We start from the raw sequence: 17,079 nt of genomic DNA on the forward strand, positions 1-17,079 counted from the left end.
TTTTCCGAAGTGTTCAACTTCAATGAAAAAAAAAACAAAAATCTAGGGTTTATCGTATTAATTTTGCTTTATTTCATCACATTTTACGTGACTGACATTCTCTAGCGATTATTGCGCTTCTGCGCTTAAATTTATGGTGGCCCAACCATGACTACTCAAGTGGCCCGACCATTACAAATAGCGCTTTTCTAGTATTTCACCTTAGCCTTCCCAAACACCTTACTGGAGAGGATTTTTCTATAGTCTTCGTGTGCAGCACAACACACTTCATATATTTTCAAAATTTATCTCGATAAGAAAAGTTCATTGCGCCTGGAACACTTTTTTTGTAAGGTTTAGTCACTGAATTCAGTACGGATGTTTTGAATAGACGATTGAAACTCACCATATTGTGACACAATATCAATATAACACATTGGTGTGTTTTGCAAAATTTCACAACATATTATTACTAGAAATTTTGCTGAAAATTGTAACCTTCTATATCTTCAGCAAAGATAGAAAAATCTTCTTTTTCATATTTGAAAAATCGTTAAAATCAGTTTTTATATTTTAGCTATTTTTGTAGTTGTTGTATGACTTTTTCCTGTATTACAAAGTAGTGCAAATAGTAAAAATACACAACATTGCTGAATATAGTATACCTCTATCTTTGTTTATATAGGAACTATAGAACTTTTATTATAAAAATTTGACCGACTAATTTTGACCCCGAATTAATCATTTTATTCGAAAACTCTCCCCAGAGAATCACAATAGTTTCAAGCAGGCTGAAAAGTTTTATAAATAATGTTTAAAAGCACAAAAGTTGAACAAAATTTATAGGCTGACAAAATCGGGATAAAAAGCTGATAAAATTGGGGGTAGACAAAATCGGAACATTACTGTATATCATATCTTATTGTGGATTGAAGGTTTTAGATGTAAACTAAGGTTCTGGGAGGTTTGCTGGACACTAATTGTTGTACGTCAATAAGGAATTTCTGTGAAAATTGTTAAGGTGTCGGTTTTACCCACAGTTCTCCTACTATTTATACCTCAAATTTTCATAATGCCATACCCGATCCACAAATATCGTGTTTCTGTACTCCTGCCTGAACTCTAATAGCCGGCTGTGATAAAGGTCTGTCGATAAAGAAGGGTCAAGCCTTAGAAAGACGTTTAAGCCCAAGGCTTTGCTTTTTTTTTGGGGACTGGAATCTTGTGCTTTATTATGGTGAGGAATATTTTTAGTATTCTGTTTCATGAATAGAACTTTGTCATACTAAAATGGTAAAAGTGTGCCAACCAGCCCGGTGCCACCAATACACTCTCACGTATGATTTGACAGTAGTCCCATATTTATGGGCCCCGCGATGTTGGGTACCGAGACTGTAGATTATCTATAGTCTCTGTAATGCTGGGCCCCAAACAACAATGGCCACTCCATAGAATTTCTATGAAGTGATCTCCCACCCAGTGTTTTTGACGATTAGGTTTCAAGCACGGAAAAATGGCGATGCGCCGGATAGTCGATGTCAACTGACTAGCGATTCTATCTGATGGAGTTTAACCACAAACAAACACAATAGGATGAAATGTTAAATGTGACGGTGAAACATTCGTACAATTGAAAAGGTAAAACAACACGGAGCGAAAAAGCTCCAGTTTGTTTCAAACAAAATGATTGTTGCTTTAAGCCTCAATAAAATATTTTTATAACAACCTGAAAATATTGTTGTTTCAAAACGAGATTCTGTTTGAATCAAGAAAATAACAGTTTTGAATTAAAAGTAAAGTATTTTCAAATTTGAAGTTAACATTGATATAACAATAAATATTTTCATTTCAATCATACATTTCAGTTTGAAACAAAACGAAATTTTTGTTTGTGCGTAAAACAACCATAAATATGGTTGAAACTACATTTTTATTCTCCGTGAAGTTTTCGGTTTTTAACCAAATTAAGAAGAAAATGTTAAAAACCAGGTTTCTCTCTGAGTTATTTCGGGAGGACTTCCATCGGAATCTGTTGTTTTGAACCGGATCTCTTCAGGTAGGTATTACTTTCAAGTCAAATTACAACATAATGTACCGTAATTTTTACCCGTTATGCAAATACCTTACTGGTCGATAAACCTGGGGGAAACGAGAGCAGCTAATTGAGATGTATTTATAAAACAATAAACGATCGGCCAGTAACAATTTAGCAGCCTACTTAGGTATGATCCTAAAGCTACCAATCCAGTTTACGAACCGCAAACTAATCGGTTCTTATCATAATTTATGTTTTTTCTCTGCTCAGCGAAGTACTTTTTGAGTTTCTTTTTTATGCTCATGTGTGGCAGATAAAAACAGTGAGCGGTGTATGTAAAGCTTACCTATACCATTTTCGACAGCTGGGTTCGGCACAAAGCCACAAAACGTTCCATTGGGCAGCGGCTGCTGCGGTGCGGTTCACTCTGACCGTAAGGGGAATCGCTTAAAATTCCATCCCAATTTGACTGACCGTTCATATGAAAGGGAATTGAAAGTGAAAATACGCAGCATTCAACACTTTTAACACCAAAATAAAACCAAAACATCACGCTTTACTTTCACGTCGCTTGTTCCTGATTAACAGCTCCACCCTCCGCCGAGATAGCAATCGACGGGAAATTGGCTTTCGTCAGTTTCACCCGCATTCGAGATTTTTTTTCGGCGGTGCTCTTGTTTTGTGTGTTTGTTTTTTTTTTGCTTCTGGCCTTCAGGTAATGTTCCAGTTCGAACGAGCGTTATTCCAAGTGGCTCGACTGGAGAGCAGGTTCACCGGTCATTAAATTTCCACCTCTGGCGCACACAAACTGGAGTCAACGAACCGCAACACGGCAGGCAGGATAGTGCCAAGAAGTTATGACGGTCGTTCGCAGAAGGACCGCAGTCCCAGTGTGAAGCTGTTGTAGTATAGGACGATGTCAGTTGCGGAGCTGAGTTTTGGGGTTATTTTTGGAATCGTATTTGCCGATACGCAATCTTGGAAGGTTTTTAATCTAGATGACTGGATGGGCTTGTTTACAATTTGAAGCGGGCGCCGTCTGAACGAAAAGCGGAGACGAATAATAATTTCCATATAGGGTCTGGGGCTGCTTCGTCGTAATTGCCTATTGCCATTCTAGCCAATACAAATCATTACAAACATCCACGGTTTTTATTTCACACAGCGTAGAATTAGTTAATCCCTGATATTCTAATTTGTTGGCTATCATGGGCGATTAATAAAAGTGAGCTGAGAAATATTTAAATGCTATTTTTTCATAAAAGAGTTCCATGCAGTCAAATTTCTTACCGTTTTTTGTGCGACGAAGAAAAAATGTCGACAAATCGCTTCAATTTCCGTCATTCATAAAATGAAAGTAACTCACGCGACACATTTTCGTTATTCTGCAGGGGAAAACCTTACATGACCGGTAGACATTTTTGCAGAATGACTGTGCCATCCTACACAAACACCTGCGCGCTCATTTCGTAAACATAATTGTAAATGAAAATTTTGATGGACGGATTTAAAAACGGTACGACGAATTTATAAAATGAGTCAGTGAGGTAATTTCAATAAAATGCTTACAATAATCGCTTCGTAAGTGCTCGGAACGGAAGGTAAGTGTGTTTGAGTCAAATTCGTATAAAAGCTTTTGGATTATTCGTCAAAATCCATCCGAGAAATGATGTAGATTGAAGCGGCTTTCCTTATTACGACGGGAATTAGCACTAAACCCTATTTTGAACCTGTTTTGTGGCACGAACGATTTGTTGTTGTCGAGAAATTGACAAGAAAAATGAACCAGCTAATATATATTTCGTTATCGAAAATAGTTTTCTTAAAATAGAACTAAGTGATGGAATTTAATTACCATGGTAAGTTTATGGTAAGTATAAAACACGACATTTATTTTAGGATTTAATGACTCTTGACAGTTCGCAGTGTCTGGTGATATGTTAAGTAATGAATTCATCATCAATCCTTTTCTCGCCGGAAATGCATTTATGGGGAATTTCTTCCATGGTGATCTTTGATACAGAAATGTCGTAAGATATACTTGATTCGAGTTTAAATCACACTGTATCTTATACTTATTGGTCTTGTTGAGTTTTTGTTAAAATTTTTAATCTTTTTTTACGTGACGTTTTAGTCAATTTACTCTCGACTATCGTTAACGCCTTCAGTATTTGCTAATACGATTGTATACACTGGATCACTTAAAGATAGGAACCAAATTTGCATTTTTTCTAAAAAATACAAAATTTTCGTGATTCAAAGTTTCAAGGTTTCAGTGCTGATGGGAATGTTTTTGCTGCTACAATAGTTATTTTCAGTCACCCCAATAATTATATTCATTCTCTAGGAAGTATCCATGTTCAGGCTGATATTACTATCTGATCAAAATGTTTTAGTTTTAGTTTCAACAACAATGAACGCTTTTGCCGGTATGCAATTCAAAGGCAGTGTGCCTTAATTGCCCTAAGCTATGTAATCGCTTTCACAAACTATTATTACCTTTTACCTGTCAGGTAATCATGTTTATTTACCGTAAACGTGCACAATTCCGATCTGATCTTGATTGAACAATTAAAACTAACCTTTAACCGAAATTTTATCCTCCAAAATGAAAACAGTGAAAGCGAAGCTGCACTGAGAATACGCCCCCACCTCAACAAAAAACGCATGCCCGAAATTAAGAATTATGTGCAGTCGTCGGTGTATGCAAAAATTCGGCACTCGACGGCGGTTCCATTTATACTTCAGAAAACAAAAGCTTGAGAGGCCTGGCAAGAAAAGCCCGAGGAAAAACATAAAACGTAACCACGCCTGAACTCCGGGACCTAGCGTATTTAATTGTATAATTGAACCCAGACCAAAAACCGGCGAACCGGTACATTCACCGGCCGGATCACGCTTGCAGTTCCCAAAGCCGTGTCCCACTTCCCAAGCACGAGATGGAGCGCAGCAGCAAAAACGGTTTTCAACTGTGCAGAGATGCGCTGCCATGTTTCGAACCAGTAAGCGTGGGTTTTTGGCCAATTTTAAAATACTTCCTGCTAATGAGTTGTTTCCCTAACGTCGTCCCTTACCCAGAACACTTAGGTCCATCCTATTTAACCTATCTTTTCATGCTGTAGCTATGCTGAGGAAGCTGGGCATACTTATTAAACGCTAAATCAGCATAAATTTAGCAATCGAACCGTTTGAATTGAAATGGATGTAAAACAAACAGATTCAACTTAGAAGAGCGATTTCTGCTTCATCTCGTGCCGAAGTACCGTACCTGTACGAATGCAAAAAACTTACTTCAAAGCCAACCTAAAACGAGGGCTCCTACTTATTTCGGGTTTACGCTGCATTTGGCATACAGTATCAATTTTGCAGAATAATAAATCGGTTTCGAACAGTGCCGTTAAAAAAATTAGAGCTAAAAAATTGGTCTCAACTGAACCTGAACCACACCACACCTGAAAATCCCGATTACATGATTAGTGGAAGGATGAATTTCGTTGATAAATTAAGGGCTCAAATGCTCTCCACAGCCGCACAGGTGTGAAGTTATCTCAACGTTCCAATAATAATTGCAATATCTTACAAGCAGTGTCCGGTTTCGGCTGCCGTCACCACCGCCTTCACGGCCTTGAAATCGGAATACACTAAAGGTTACCTGTTCACATTTGGCTAAAGCGGGAAGATCAGGTCGTTAATTAACACGAAAAGCTAACCATTCCCGTTTTTTTCTGCTTCTGGCCCCGCGTTACTACGGCGGAAAGGTTTGCCGTGCGCAACCCGGTGTTTTACTCCGGTCGACGGGATGATAAATATTTGAGAGTCTCGAATTACCATATATTTTTCCGCCTATTTGACGATCGCACGGCACGGTACATATCGGTCCGGTCGTACTTGGACAACAGCTTTGGAAATGTTGTTCGCTCGAAATTCTCCAGCTGGTGATCTGGCAGGCGTATATAAATTTAAAAGTGAAAATTTGTTGCCACTTTCTAACGACCAGCTATGATCGTGATCGAAAATGTATGATAATGGGATTCGAATATTTATACTATTTTTTGAAACCTAGTGAGTAACTTTAAGATAATTAATTAAAAGATAATTAATTTCAAATAACTTCTTTTAACTAATACCTGATTCATAACAACTCTTGTAACGATTCCCTTCTTAATTGGAACACATAGTTTTGAACACTGATTGTTGGCATTTCCAGATTTTATAAAAATATGGCAGCAAATATGCCTGATGTTATATTTAGCTTCAACTGTTTTACTTTGGTTTGGCGGCCTAAAACATGACAAATGATGCATGTCACCACAAATCTTACGCTGACTTTCAGAATTAGAGGGCCTGACAGTATTGGACCCTTTCATTTACAGGCTTCATAGACTCTTTTGTCGTCACGGTCGCTAAGCTACCATAATATCTCTGTTAACCGTCTCTGTCGTTGGCAGTTTCTACAAAGATTACGTGACAAATTTTGGATCAAAAAAAATATGGAAGAATAACTACTTACAAACTCTACAACAACGAACCAATGGGTCAGTTCCGGTGTAGTGGTTAGCATTCACGCCTCTCACGTCGAGGACTCGGGTTTAAATCCGAGCCCCGCCGTAGTCACGAATGACTATCATCTAACAAAAAAAAAAAACAAAGCCACGAAATATAAGAAGAATCCACTGCCACGAATGCTTCTGGAAGATCAAAACTTGCCACAAAAGAACTGGAAATTGGGAAGGATTATGCGAACCAATACATACAGTCCACCAACAACAAGGATTGCAGTGCCTTCCATCAAAGACAACATTCAACTATTCGAGAATTGTTCCAAGAATGCTTCTCAGCCCGGAATAGAATGTTCACGCTCGACACGAATTACCAACAATAATAACAGCAATAAGATATTGAACCTTACTTTACTTTTTCGGCGACAACCCGCTTATCGAATCTATACCGAATTCAGGAGACGTCTCCATGTTTCTCGGTCTTGGACTGCCGGCCTCCAGTCGCTCCTAAAACCCGCTGCTCTAGCATCCACATCAACAGCGCTCGTCCAACGAGTACGGGGTCTGCCTCGAAGTCGTCGGCCTCCATCGGGCTCTCTACTAAATATTTTTTTCGCTGGTCTTTCATTCGGCATCCTTGCTACGTGGCCAGTCCATTGTAACCCGTCGTGTTTTAGTCGCTTCATCTCGCCACATCTTTGTATACTTGGTATATTTCATGACCCCTTCGTCTAATATGCCGCCAAGAATTGATCGTAGGATCTTATGCTCAAAACCGCCAAGAGTTCGTCGATCGCTCTCTTACAACGTTCACGATTTGTGGCCGTAGAGTACCACCGGGAGAATTAGTTTCTTATAGAGCGCAAGTTTTGTACGGACTTGTAGGCTACGGGACCTCAGCTGGCTTCGTGATCCGTAGAAGGCCCTGTTGGCAGCCGCCATCCGCCTTTTTATTTCACGACTTACATCGTTGTCACATGTCACTAACGCAGCAAGGTAAACAAATTCGTCGACTACTTCAAAAGTATCTCCATCTACCACTACCGCAGTCCCAACACCCGAAGGGCTGCCACGCTGTCCACTAGCCGCCATATATCTACTTTATTTCTAGGTAGAATCTATTGTAAACCCTATACTAGCAGCTTCCTCCTTAAGATGCGTGAATGCTTTTTTCACAGCTCTACGGTTAACACCGATGATGTCGATGTCGTCCAGAAACCCTCGAAGCATATGAGATTTCGTGATGATTTCTGCACGCCTGTCCTTCGAATAGCGGGTGAGTAAATGAAATAGAAAAGGGAATACGGAAACCTAACGCTAGCAAAAAGACACGAGTTCACGTTGATCGTCCAGCATATACCCGAGAATCTTTTCCGAAGTAAATGCACGCAATTCCGAGTGTTGCCGATGTATTAGACACCGTTGGCGTTGTCTAAAAGACTACACTGAAACGGGTAGCGGGTGCTTTTCTGTATATTTCATTAGGCACGGGCGCGACGTACCATCTCAATTAAATTTCGTGGGATTTTTCACGCAGTATGGTTCAGTACGGTTCAGACATGCGTTGAATTCTCGGAATACATCGAGGATTTGTCGCAAGGTGTACATTTGGTCTGCCGTGGAGAGTTTCTCTGGAAGATCCCACTGGCATTCGCCAACAAAGGTTTCCTGCAACGGCCTCAGGGTAGTTCCTCCTCAGTCCATATCTTTACTATAATCTGATGGATTGTACAAAAAAGCCGTTCGCTCCCGACTTTCAAAAGTACGGCGGGGACTCCGTTCTTTCCAGCCACTTTGCCGTTTTTCAGCTGGTAAGGTGGTAAGGTGGTTGGTTTGCAAATAAGTTTTTATACTGTTTAATTCCACACTTCCAGAGATCCACACTTGGTCCATCATCCTCAATCGTTATCCTATTTCTGTTAACCGTTCACCATCTTGTTCACCATTCAACAATGCAACGTTGTTTCCAACGCCTAGTCACCAATAGCGTGAAGGGAAACCGAAGTCAATTAGTGTTGTATTAAGCCGGGTACGATGCAATCCACCGGATCTTTATCAGGGTCTGGGAGAAATAACAATTGCCGTAGGAGTGGTTGGATGGCCTCATTTGTTCTATTTATAGAAAAGCACTTTGACTTGAGTGTAAAAAACCTGATTTAATCCAACTATTGGTGAAAGGAACCTTTGTTATACGGTCTTACTTGCTATTTGAGATAGAAATCGACACGTCTTCGGAACATAATTCATCTATTAGTTAACGTTCCATTGTGCGTTGGTTTACATAAAAATTTTGGAAATTGAATAAGCTTACAAAATTTGAACAAAATAGTAGCACTTACAAATTTTGATAGTTCTTTTTCTCATGAAATTGCTGAGTAAGTTGTTACTAATGTGGGTAAGTGCAAGTAAAAGTAAGTTGTAAGAAGAAATATTATTCTTTAACATATACATTGCGTAGTAAAGGTCTAGTTTATAGGTTTTTGAACTATGCATAACTATGCATCAATAAGGTTTTCTTGAAAAAATTTCATCAATTTTTATTAACCTTCGGTTACTCACGCTGTTGTATTCTGAATAACATGTGTAGGTTTTTGAATGCCATATTTACTAATCGGTGTTTAACTAACGTATATTCTTCAAAAAATGTTCAGCAAAATGTCTGAATTATTCAATACAATAATACTTTAAATTGTTAGGAAAATAGATCAGCATAAACCGAGAGCACAGAAACGAAGCAAGCAGCATGTGAGGTGTACCCAAGGTTGCCACCAGGTTTTCCCGAAAATCTGGCGAACACGAATAAAAGTGTCTGGCAAAAATCTGGTGGTAAATTAGTCCGATGGGGAGGCGTTTTCCTGAAAAAATCTTGCTCGTTTTGCTCACCGTAGATGCAAAATTTTGTCCAAAATTAGAAGTGATGACCTTTTTGCAAGACGAAGGATCGAAAATCTGGCACATTGCCAAATATCTGGAAGGTTTTAAGCTTTGTCTGTTGGTCTGGCGTGCAATCAAAAATCTGGCAAAATCCAGATTTATATGGCATACTGGCAACCGTGGGTGTACCGCTATTGGTCCCAAACTGGAATTTTTTTCACGTTACTTCATATGGAAAAATGATGTCTGTATGTAGCAAAACTATCAGCAAATGTAAAATGTTTAAAATGTATCCGTCAGTTGGTAGTCGAGTAATTCGGGGTTAAAATCAGGGTATTTTTATAATCAAAGTTCTACAGTTCCTAAACAAGCAAACATAGAGGTATACTATTTTCAGCAAAGTTGTGTATTTTTACTATTTGTATAACTTTGTAACACATGAAAAAGTCATACAACAATTACAAAAAGAGCTAAAATAGAAAAACTGATTTTACAAATACAGAAACAATAAATAAGATTTCTCTATCTTCGCTTCTATCTCAGGTTACAGTCTTCAGCAAAATTTCTTGTAATAATAGGCTCTAAAACTTTGCAGAACATATCAATGTGTTATATTGAAACTGAAAAAAAATTTTTTTTCACTTTTAGGGGGATTAATCCTAATTTAAATTGCACCAGATGATAGAGCATTCAATTTCAAGAAACTCTTCTGAAGGTTCGATAAACTTAAAAACAAGTTTTCCTAGTCAAAACTCTAGTGCGCACGTTTTCTTTGGTTTTGGGCTATTGTGCGCGCGAGTAACTGTGTTGCAAAAGTTGGCGCGAGCGTTCGAGGATTGATATCTTTTGACCGGTAAAACCAATTCTTATGAAATTTTGCATATATATTCGTAGTGTCAAAACCTTTCGTTTGATAATAAAATAATTGAAATTAGGTAAATTATCTTGGTTAAAATCATTATAAATTATTGTTAATTTTGGTGTGGTGTATACGATTGCTCATAACTTTCAAATTAAACGTCCAATCCAAAAACCATTCAATAGTGATCTATCCGGCTATATTACCTGCCAAATAAAACTTATAGCGCATAAATCGGTTTGTCCATCTCTGAGAAACAGGCGATCATTTGAACCTTATCAAAAATGGTTTTTTAATGCTAACTTTTAAACTGCTTGTCCGTTTTCAATAAAACTTGGTAAAAAGTTTAGTAACAGCAAGAGCTTTCGTTTGGTACTAAGATCGTTAAAATTGGTTGCGTAGTTCAGGAGAAACGCGTGTCACGTAGTTTTCACATTTTTGCTTATAACTTTTAAACGAAACGTCGGACCGCAAAGCAATTCAATAGTGATATACTAGACAATAATACCTTTCAAACAAAAGTAAAAGCGATCAAATCGGTTCAGCCATCTTCGAGAAACAGGCGATAGAAAATGAGCTGCACATACACACATACACACATACACACATACACACATACACACACACACACAGACATTGCTCAGTTCGTCGAGCTCTATCGATTGGTATATGTGATTCGGCCCTACGGGCCTCGGATCAATTTCGTGTTTTTCGACCAATTTCTAAACCTTTGTTATATAGTATAACAAAGGTAAAAAGGTGAGGCATTACATTGGTCAATTCTGCATCCTGTTCTGTAGACTAAGGCCGTTAACGGAATGCTTCGTCGGAATGCGTACCAAACTAGCGTTTATGAGGGTCGCTTCACTACGGATTAGATGTTTACTTTGCGTCAGCTTCTAGACCATTTCCTAGAGTACAACTTGCAGACTCATCATCTGTTTATGGATTTTAAGGCGGTCTACAATTCAGTCAAACGAAATGAGCTGTGGCAGATACTGCTGAACATGGCTTTCTGACGAAACTAGTTACACTGATTCGTGCAAACGCTGGTTGGGTAAAAATATTGCTTCAGAATATCGGATGAGACCTCAACCGCTTTCATGACGTTGCACAATGGGCAAAAACAGGCTCGTAATCCCAAGAATTAGAAGCCGCTGGTTTGGAATCTTACAAGATACCTATTCCTATGTAAAAAAATGCAGGAAATCGATTGGTGATGGTTTCATCCTGCGCAGGCTTCGGGAAGTGATACATTTTGCCTGATTATCCCCAAAAATCATGATAAAAGCTAATTGAATAATATAGAAACTTCTTTGCCGCCCGTAAAATGAATTCAAATAGCTTCCAAATGTTGTCAAAACATCAGTAGAATCAAATCCTCGATTCGATTTAATCCTGTGCGAAATGCAAGAATAGTCCATTTTGCCCAATTCACCCCCATATACATAGATACCCTAATTAAAGCGATTAAAACTAACTCAAAGGCAAAAACAGTCTTCAGGAAAAATGTGTATTTTATCATACTGAATAACTTTGGGGAACAGTTGAAAGCAATAAATAAATTGGATGCAAAGTTATTGTGTAAGTTATTTATTTTTAAGTGTACTTTTTAAGCAAATCATTATATTTCGCAACAAATAAAAGATATATAGTTACCATATGCAGCAAAGTTGCTCATTTTAGCGTGGTCTACAAATTTTCTGAAGAAAAAATTTTTTTTGGGTGAATTAAAAAAAACAAAAATTTGTATCACCCTGATAGATGAATATGAGATCACTCCAATAGTTTAAAAAGCCAATATTTCAATAGTTTAATTTTACCGATAAACTTCTCTAAAGACACCATCGTTGAAAAATTACGAATTTTTTACGCAATAGCAAATGAACGTGTTTTTGTAGATCTAGGAGAATAATCAGGTAAAAAGGATCAATAGTGAATTTATCACGGTACTAAACATTCAACTCTCCTGATATCTTTCGAATGTACTGCGGTGCTATTCGAGTTTATTCCCCTGTCTTTGAATTAGTTTTAATCGCTTTAATTAGGTTTTACTATGTATTTAGGGGTGAATTGGGCAAAATGGACTATTCTTGCATTTCGCACAGTGTGGAATGAATGTGATTTGTTTCTTCTGATGTTTTGACAACGTTTAGAAGCTATTTGAATTCATTTTACTGGCGGCAAATAAGTTTTTATACTGTTTAATTAGCTTTCATCACGGTTTTTGGGGATAATCGGGCAAAATGGACCACTTTCCATTAGACCAGGGGTGAATTGGGCAAAATGGATTATTCTTGCATTTCGCACAGTGTGGAATGAATGTGATTTGTTTCTTCTGATGTTTTGACAACGTTTAGAAGCTATTTGAATTCATTTTACTGGCGGAAAATAAGTTTTTATACTGTTTAATTAGCTTTCATCACGGTTTTTGGGGATAATCGGGTAAAATGGACCACTTTCCGAAGCCTGCGCAGGATGAAACCATCACCAATCGATTTACTGCATTTTTTACATAGGAATAGGTATCTTGTAAGCTTCCAAACCAGCGGCTTCTAATTCTTGGGATTACGAGCTCGTTTTTGCCCATTGTGCGTTGGATGGACTGAAGCAACTCTCTAACCTGCTATTCAACATTACCTTGGAAGGTGCAAAACCAAGAGCAAACGAGGAAAGGAACAGAACTATCATCACGAAATCTCACCCCAAGTAACAATATCAGTTTTATTGGACTCTTATGGCTGTTTTCATGATCAATTTTGGTCTTCAATGCCATCATAAGAGTGTAATAAAACCCAAATTGTTACCTGGGACATGCTTTTTGGTTTTGCGGATGACAACGATATCATCAGAATCAACCGTAGAGCAGTGGAAGAAACCTTTAGACCTTTAAAAGCAGTGTGATTGGGACTTACCATTAACATCCCAAATGAAGTACATGGTTGGAGTAGTGGAGGAATTTATATACCTTGGTACGCTCGTGACATGTGACAACGTTGTAAGCCGCGAAGTAAAACGACGAGTTGCAGCTGCAAATTGGGCTTCCAATATCTGTGCGCTATTGAGGACGATGAACGTTCAGCAAGAGGAGTGGAGAATGGCAACCCAGAATCGACAGTACTCGCTCGGTGAAGGATCAATAATGGACCGTTGCTACTAAGGGAAAGTAAAATAAGTCAAGCGGAAAAGGAAAGAGGCTAGGAAACAGATTCTTTTTCCAGACTATCAGCAGCTGCAGTACATTTAGAGAAGGATGAAAACTTTATTCACCAAAGTTCGATAAGAAACTATGCGGCCATTTTATTAACCACCGATCATCATATGGCTGTCCGCATTAAAATCATGAAATGATTGTAAAACATGACCCGTTATCTATGCGGCCAAGAGAGGCTCCGTAGCCGTAAGCTTAGCGAGTCTGCTTTGACAAGCGAGTGGACGTGGGTTCGAATCTTAGTAGTATCAAGGTCATTCGATGTCACAAATCACGACTGTATATGAAGCAAATCATAACGGGTGGCAATTAAAATTTTGGAATTTTTTTCTCAAGCTGTCAAATAAGACAAAGATGCTTGAAGAAGATCTGATTTACCGAAATTGAAGATACATTATCCATTGTTGAAAAAAAATAGTGTACATTTGAAAACGATCCATAATCGGCTGTTCGGCGAAGCTACCGTTTGATGTCGAAACAGAAGCGTTGTACGGCCGTCATGTCAACTTTGCGAATGCATCTCTTGATTCTATCAATCAACTGTTTGCAATTCGTGGCTCTCCAATTAGTTTTGTATCACCAAGGAACTCAAAATCCTGAAGAAATCTTCGATTGGGCGCTCTGAGACAGATTTGTCGTGCCGGGGTTTTGGGTACAAATGGGATCGAATGGGTATTCAGGAATGATTGTGTTTTTTGGCGTAATGCGATGATGCTCTATCCGGCCAAAACACGTATTGTCCATCTACATGATGTTTTTGCAGAAACGGGATCAAAATTTTCTTCAAACATTCGTCTGGTGCACATGTTAATTGATAGCCAAACCAGGGGGCTTGTTCTTGAAGGCACGAGAAAGGGAAGGGATGTCCTTCTGCGGGCTTAATTTTGGCTGGTCTTCCACTACCTTACTTGCGAATAGTTATTGGGTATCTTAGGATATGGTAAACAGTCGAAGCAGCAACATATTCGCTTATTAAATGTTGTACCGTATACTTATTGCCGAGATTTCTGTGGCAGTTCATAGAAGTGTACATCACGCTCCCGACATCCCAAGTAACATTTTGGGTTTTATTACACTCTTATGATGGCATTTAAGACCAAAATTAGCCATGAAGACCGCCATAAGAGTACAATAAAACTTACATTGTTGCTTGGGATGCTTCTTTTTTCGACACCATTTTAAGCAAAACTGGGTAAGCATAAACAAAACAATAAATATTGACAAAAAGAGGAGAGAGAGCTATCACATACTTACTTTCATTTCTCTCTGAGCTCGTTTATTGTTGAGTATAGGGGCCGCGAAAAAAATCTAAAATATTAGTTGCCACCCGTTAATTGCACAAGTATAGGCAAAGAGTAGATTCTCTACCCGATCTTATCGATAACGATGCCAGACATGTTCGAACCAAATTTTGGTAGTTTTGTGGTAGAAAATAAGGCTACGAATGTTTTAAAATGATTGGATTTTTTTTCAGCTACAAATGTAGTTTTACAAAAAAAATTCTAAATAAATACGAAATTATGATCTCAGTGTAGCGAAACAACGATCTGATCAACAGTTTAGAGGTCTTGAACAAATTCTGGGCATCTTCACGTCCTTAAAAGATTAATTATTGATATAGGAAAAGCGAGAAACAGCATTCCAATGATATCAGACTAAGGGCTATAGGCATGCCAAATAATTTATCTATTCAAATGCTGCAGGAGTTGGAAGAAAACGAAACACTTTAGGAATTCTGAACCCGAAAGCATTCAGTGCATTTGCTCTCAAAGTTGGGGCTCTTGTTTAATCCTGAATCCTGATGCTAAATGCTAAAAATTGGTGGAATTTTCTCTTATGGTAAGTGGTAAACTATTACATAATCTTGTCAACCATGTACCACATTATTTGCTGATCATTTTCATGGCGATATAAACATTTTAGGTTTACGAAATACCAGTGCGAAGTGTCGAATAAACAAAACCGCTCCAAAACTACCACCATATGCTCTAGTTGAATATTGACATTGACATAGGCTTTTAGTTAATTACACATTTGTAATGCTTTTTTAGTTCTAACTGCTTTCTTCCAACTTATCTCCAGCAAACAGAAGAAGTGTCGTGAGTCATTTTCCTGCGGGAATTCCCAACCGTTGAAGCAGCTGCTTTTATATTTTGACAAAACAGTAACAGCAAAAATAATAATGTATTGGAATGAGCTAATTCCTTCGAAATGCAGTCTTTTCCAAAACTTTTAAAGAACGAGAGAGCGAATCGAAATCGGGATTGTTTCCTAATGCACTGTCAGATATGCAACCTGCTGCGTTACTGTTTAACGAGTAGAATAACTAGAGAGCCGATGTTACTCAAACAAAATGATTCGAAGACTTAGGTGTGGATTTATGATCACTAAATTACAACGATTTGCGTTGCATAGACCTTCTGGGCGCTCCATATCTCGAGTAAGTGTGGTAACGCTTTCTTGGTCTCAGCGACCAATTAGTTCTTTTCTTTAGATCAGATAGTTCTGCTTTTTGAATTCTTGCCTTTACTGCCTTAACTCATGTTTCCAGTGGTGATTACTTTTATAAAAAAGTGTGTGAAGAACTACTAAAGTATCGTCTTCAAAATATTACAATAGAACTATCAATCTTCGTCGTGAATTCATACATTTAATTAATCATGATTAATGTGATAATTTTCTGTATTTATAAGACAAAATGATTCGGTGCTTTGAAATTTTTCAAGTTTTTTAAAATGAAAGGAACGGAACAATATTTCAATATTTAGTTATCTTAAAATTTAAAAATTTACAGTTAAGCCTACGGTAATTGGAATAAACTTTGCATAATATTATTGAAATCAATAATAGGCAGATTTCACATATCAAAAAACCAAACTGCCATTTTCCACATCCAATTGGTTTCGCCCTATAAAATAGCAGTGATCGAAACTAGAACCGCTCAAGCAAACCCACAGTATTTTACGATAGAATGCATTCCATTTATTTTCCTCACTACTTACGACAACTGCAGGAACTCGAGGGTGTATCGTGGGCCGGAGCCCTGTTCGTTCCGCCGCCGAACATCATTTTCACGTTATCCACCATGCTGCGCTCATCGGTGTTTTTGTTTGAAGCGGCCATCATCTCGTACTTGCCGCGGGCTGCCAATTTTCCCTCGACCGCCACGGCCAGAATGACCGCCACCACCAGCACCGCCGTGTGGGTCAATTCATTCCGGCACATGCACCTCATTGCGCTAATTGTGGCAGCACGCTTGTTCGCTTTTGGCCAGAATCACTCACTTTGTGGTTGCTTCCGGGGCTAACAGTTTCTCGCTACAGATTACTAGGCTCGGGAGTGCGCACGAATAGAACCTACTATTGAAGCACTGTTATTGCACATTCTATTTTATGATTCAACTGACGGAATCAACATCTAACCAAAGCATAATTTTGTGTCACTTTCTTTATTATTCTTCTTGTCGATCGTTGGTTGACCGTTACTGGAGTGATCTCGATCTTCCGAACTCGCGTTTCTATTTTTCTTTTCTACAATTTCGGGCAAGCTTTCCTCATACCAATTTGCACTATCTTTCTGCACACTGCAATCGCGGAAGCTGGAAAAAACACGTCTATACCAA

General features: G+C 38.4%; 1 protein-coding gene across 1 annotated transcript in view; it reads right to left on the reverse strand.

Moving 5' to 3' along the window:
* The window catches only part of LOC128745521 (venom protease-like), a 32,244-nt gene extending 15,553 nt beyond the window's left edge, over positions 1 to 16,691 (reverse strand). Inside the window, exon 1 of the mRNA XM_053842595.1 lies at positions 16,460 to 16,691. Coding sequence (XP_053698570.1) covers positions 16,460 to 16,691 — 232 coding nt within the window. The remainder of the gene's footprint in view (positions 1 to 16,459) is intronic.
* Between the last annotated feature and the right edge of the window lie 388 nt (positions 16,692 to 17,079).

Source organism: Sabethes cyaneus, chromosome 1 (assembly GCF_943734655.1).
Source record: "Sabethes cyaneus chromosome 1, idSabCyanKW18_F2, whole genome shotgun sequence".
Classification (NCBI taxonomy): domain Eukaryota; kingdom Metazoa; phylum Arthropoda; class Insecta; order Diptera; family Culicidae; genus Sabethes; species Sabethes cyaneus.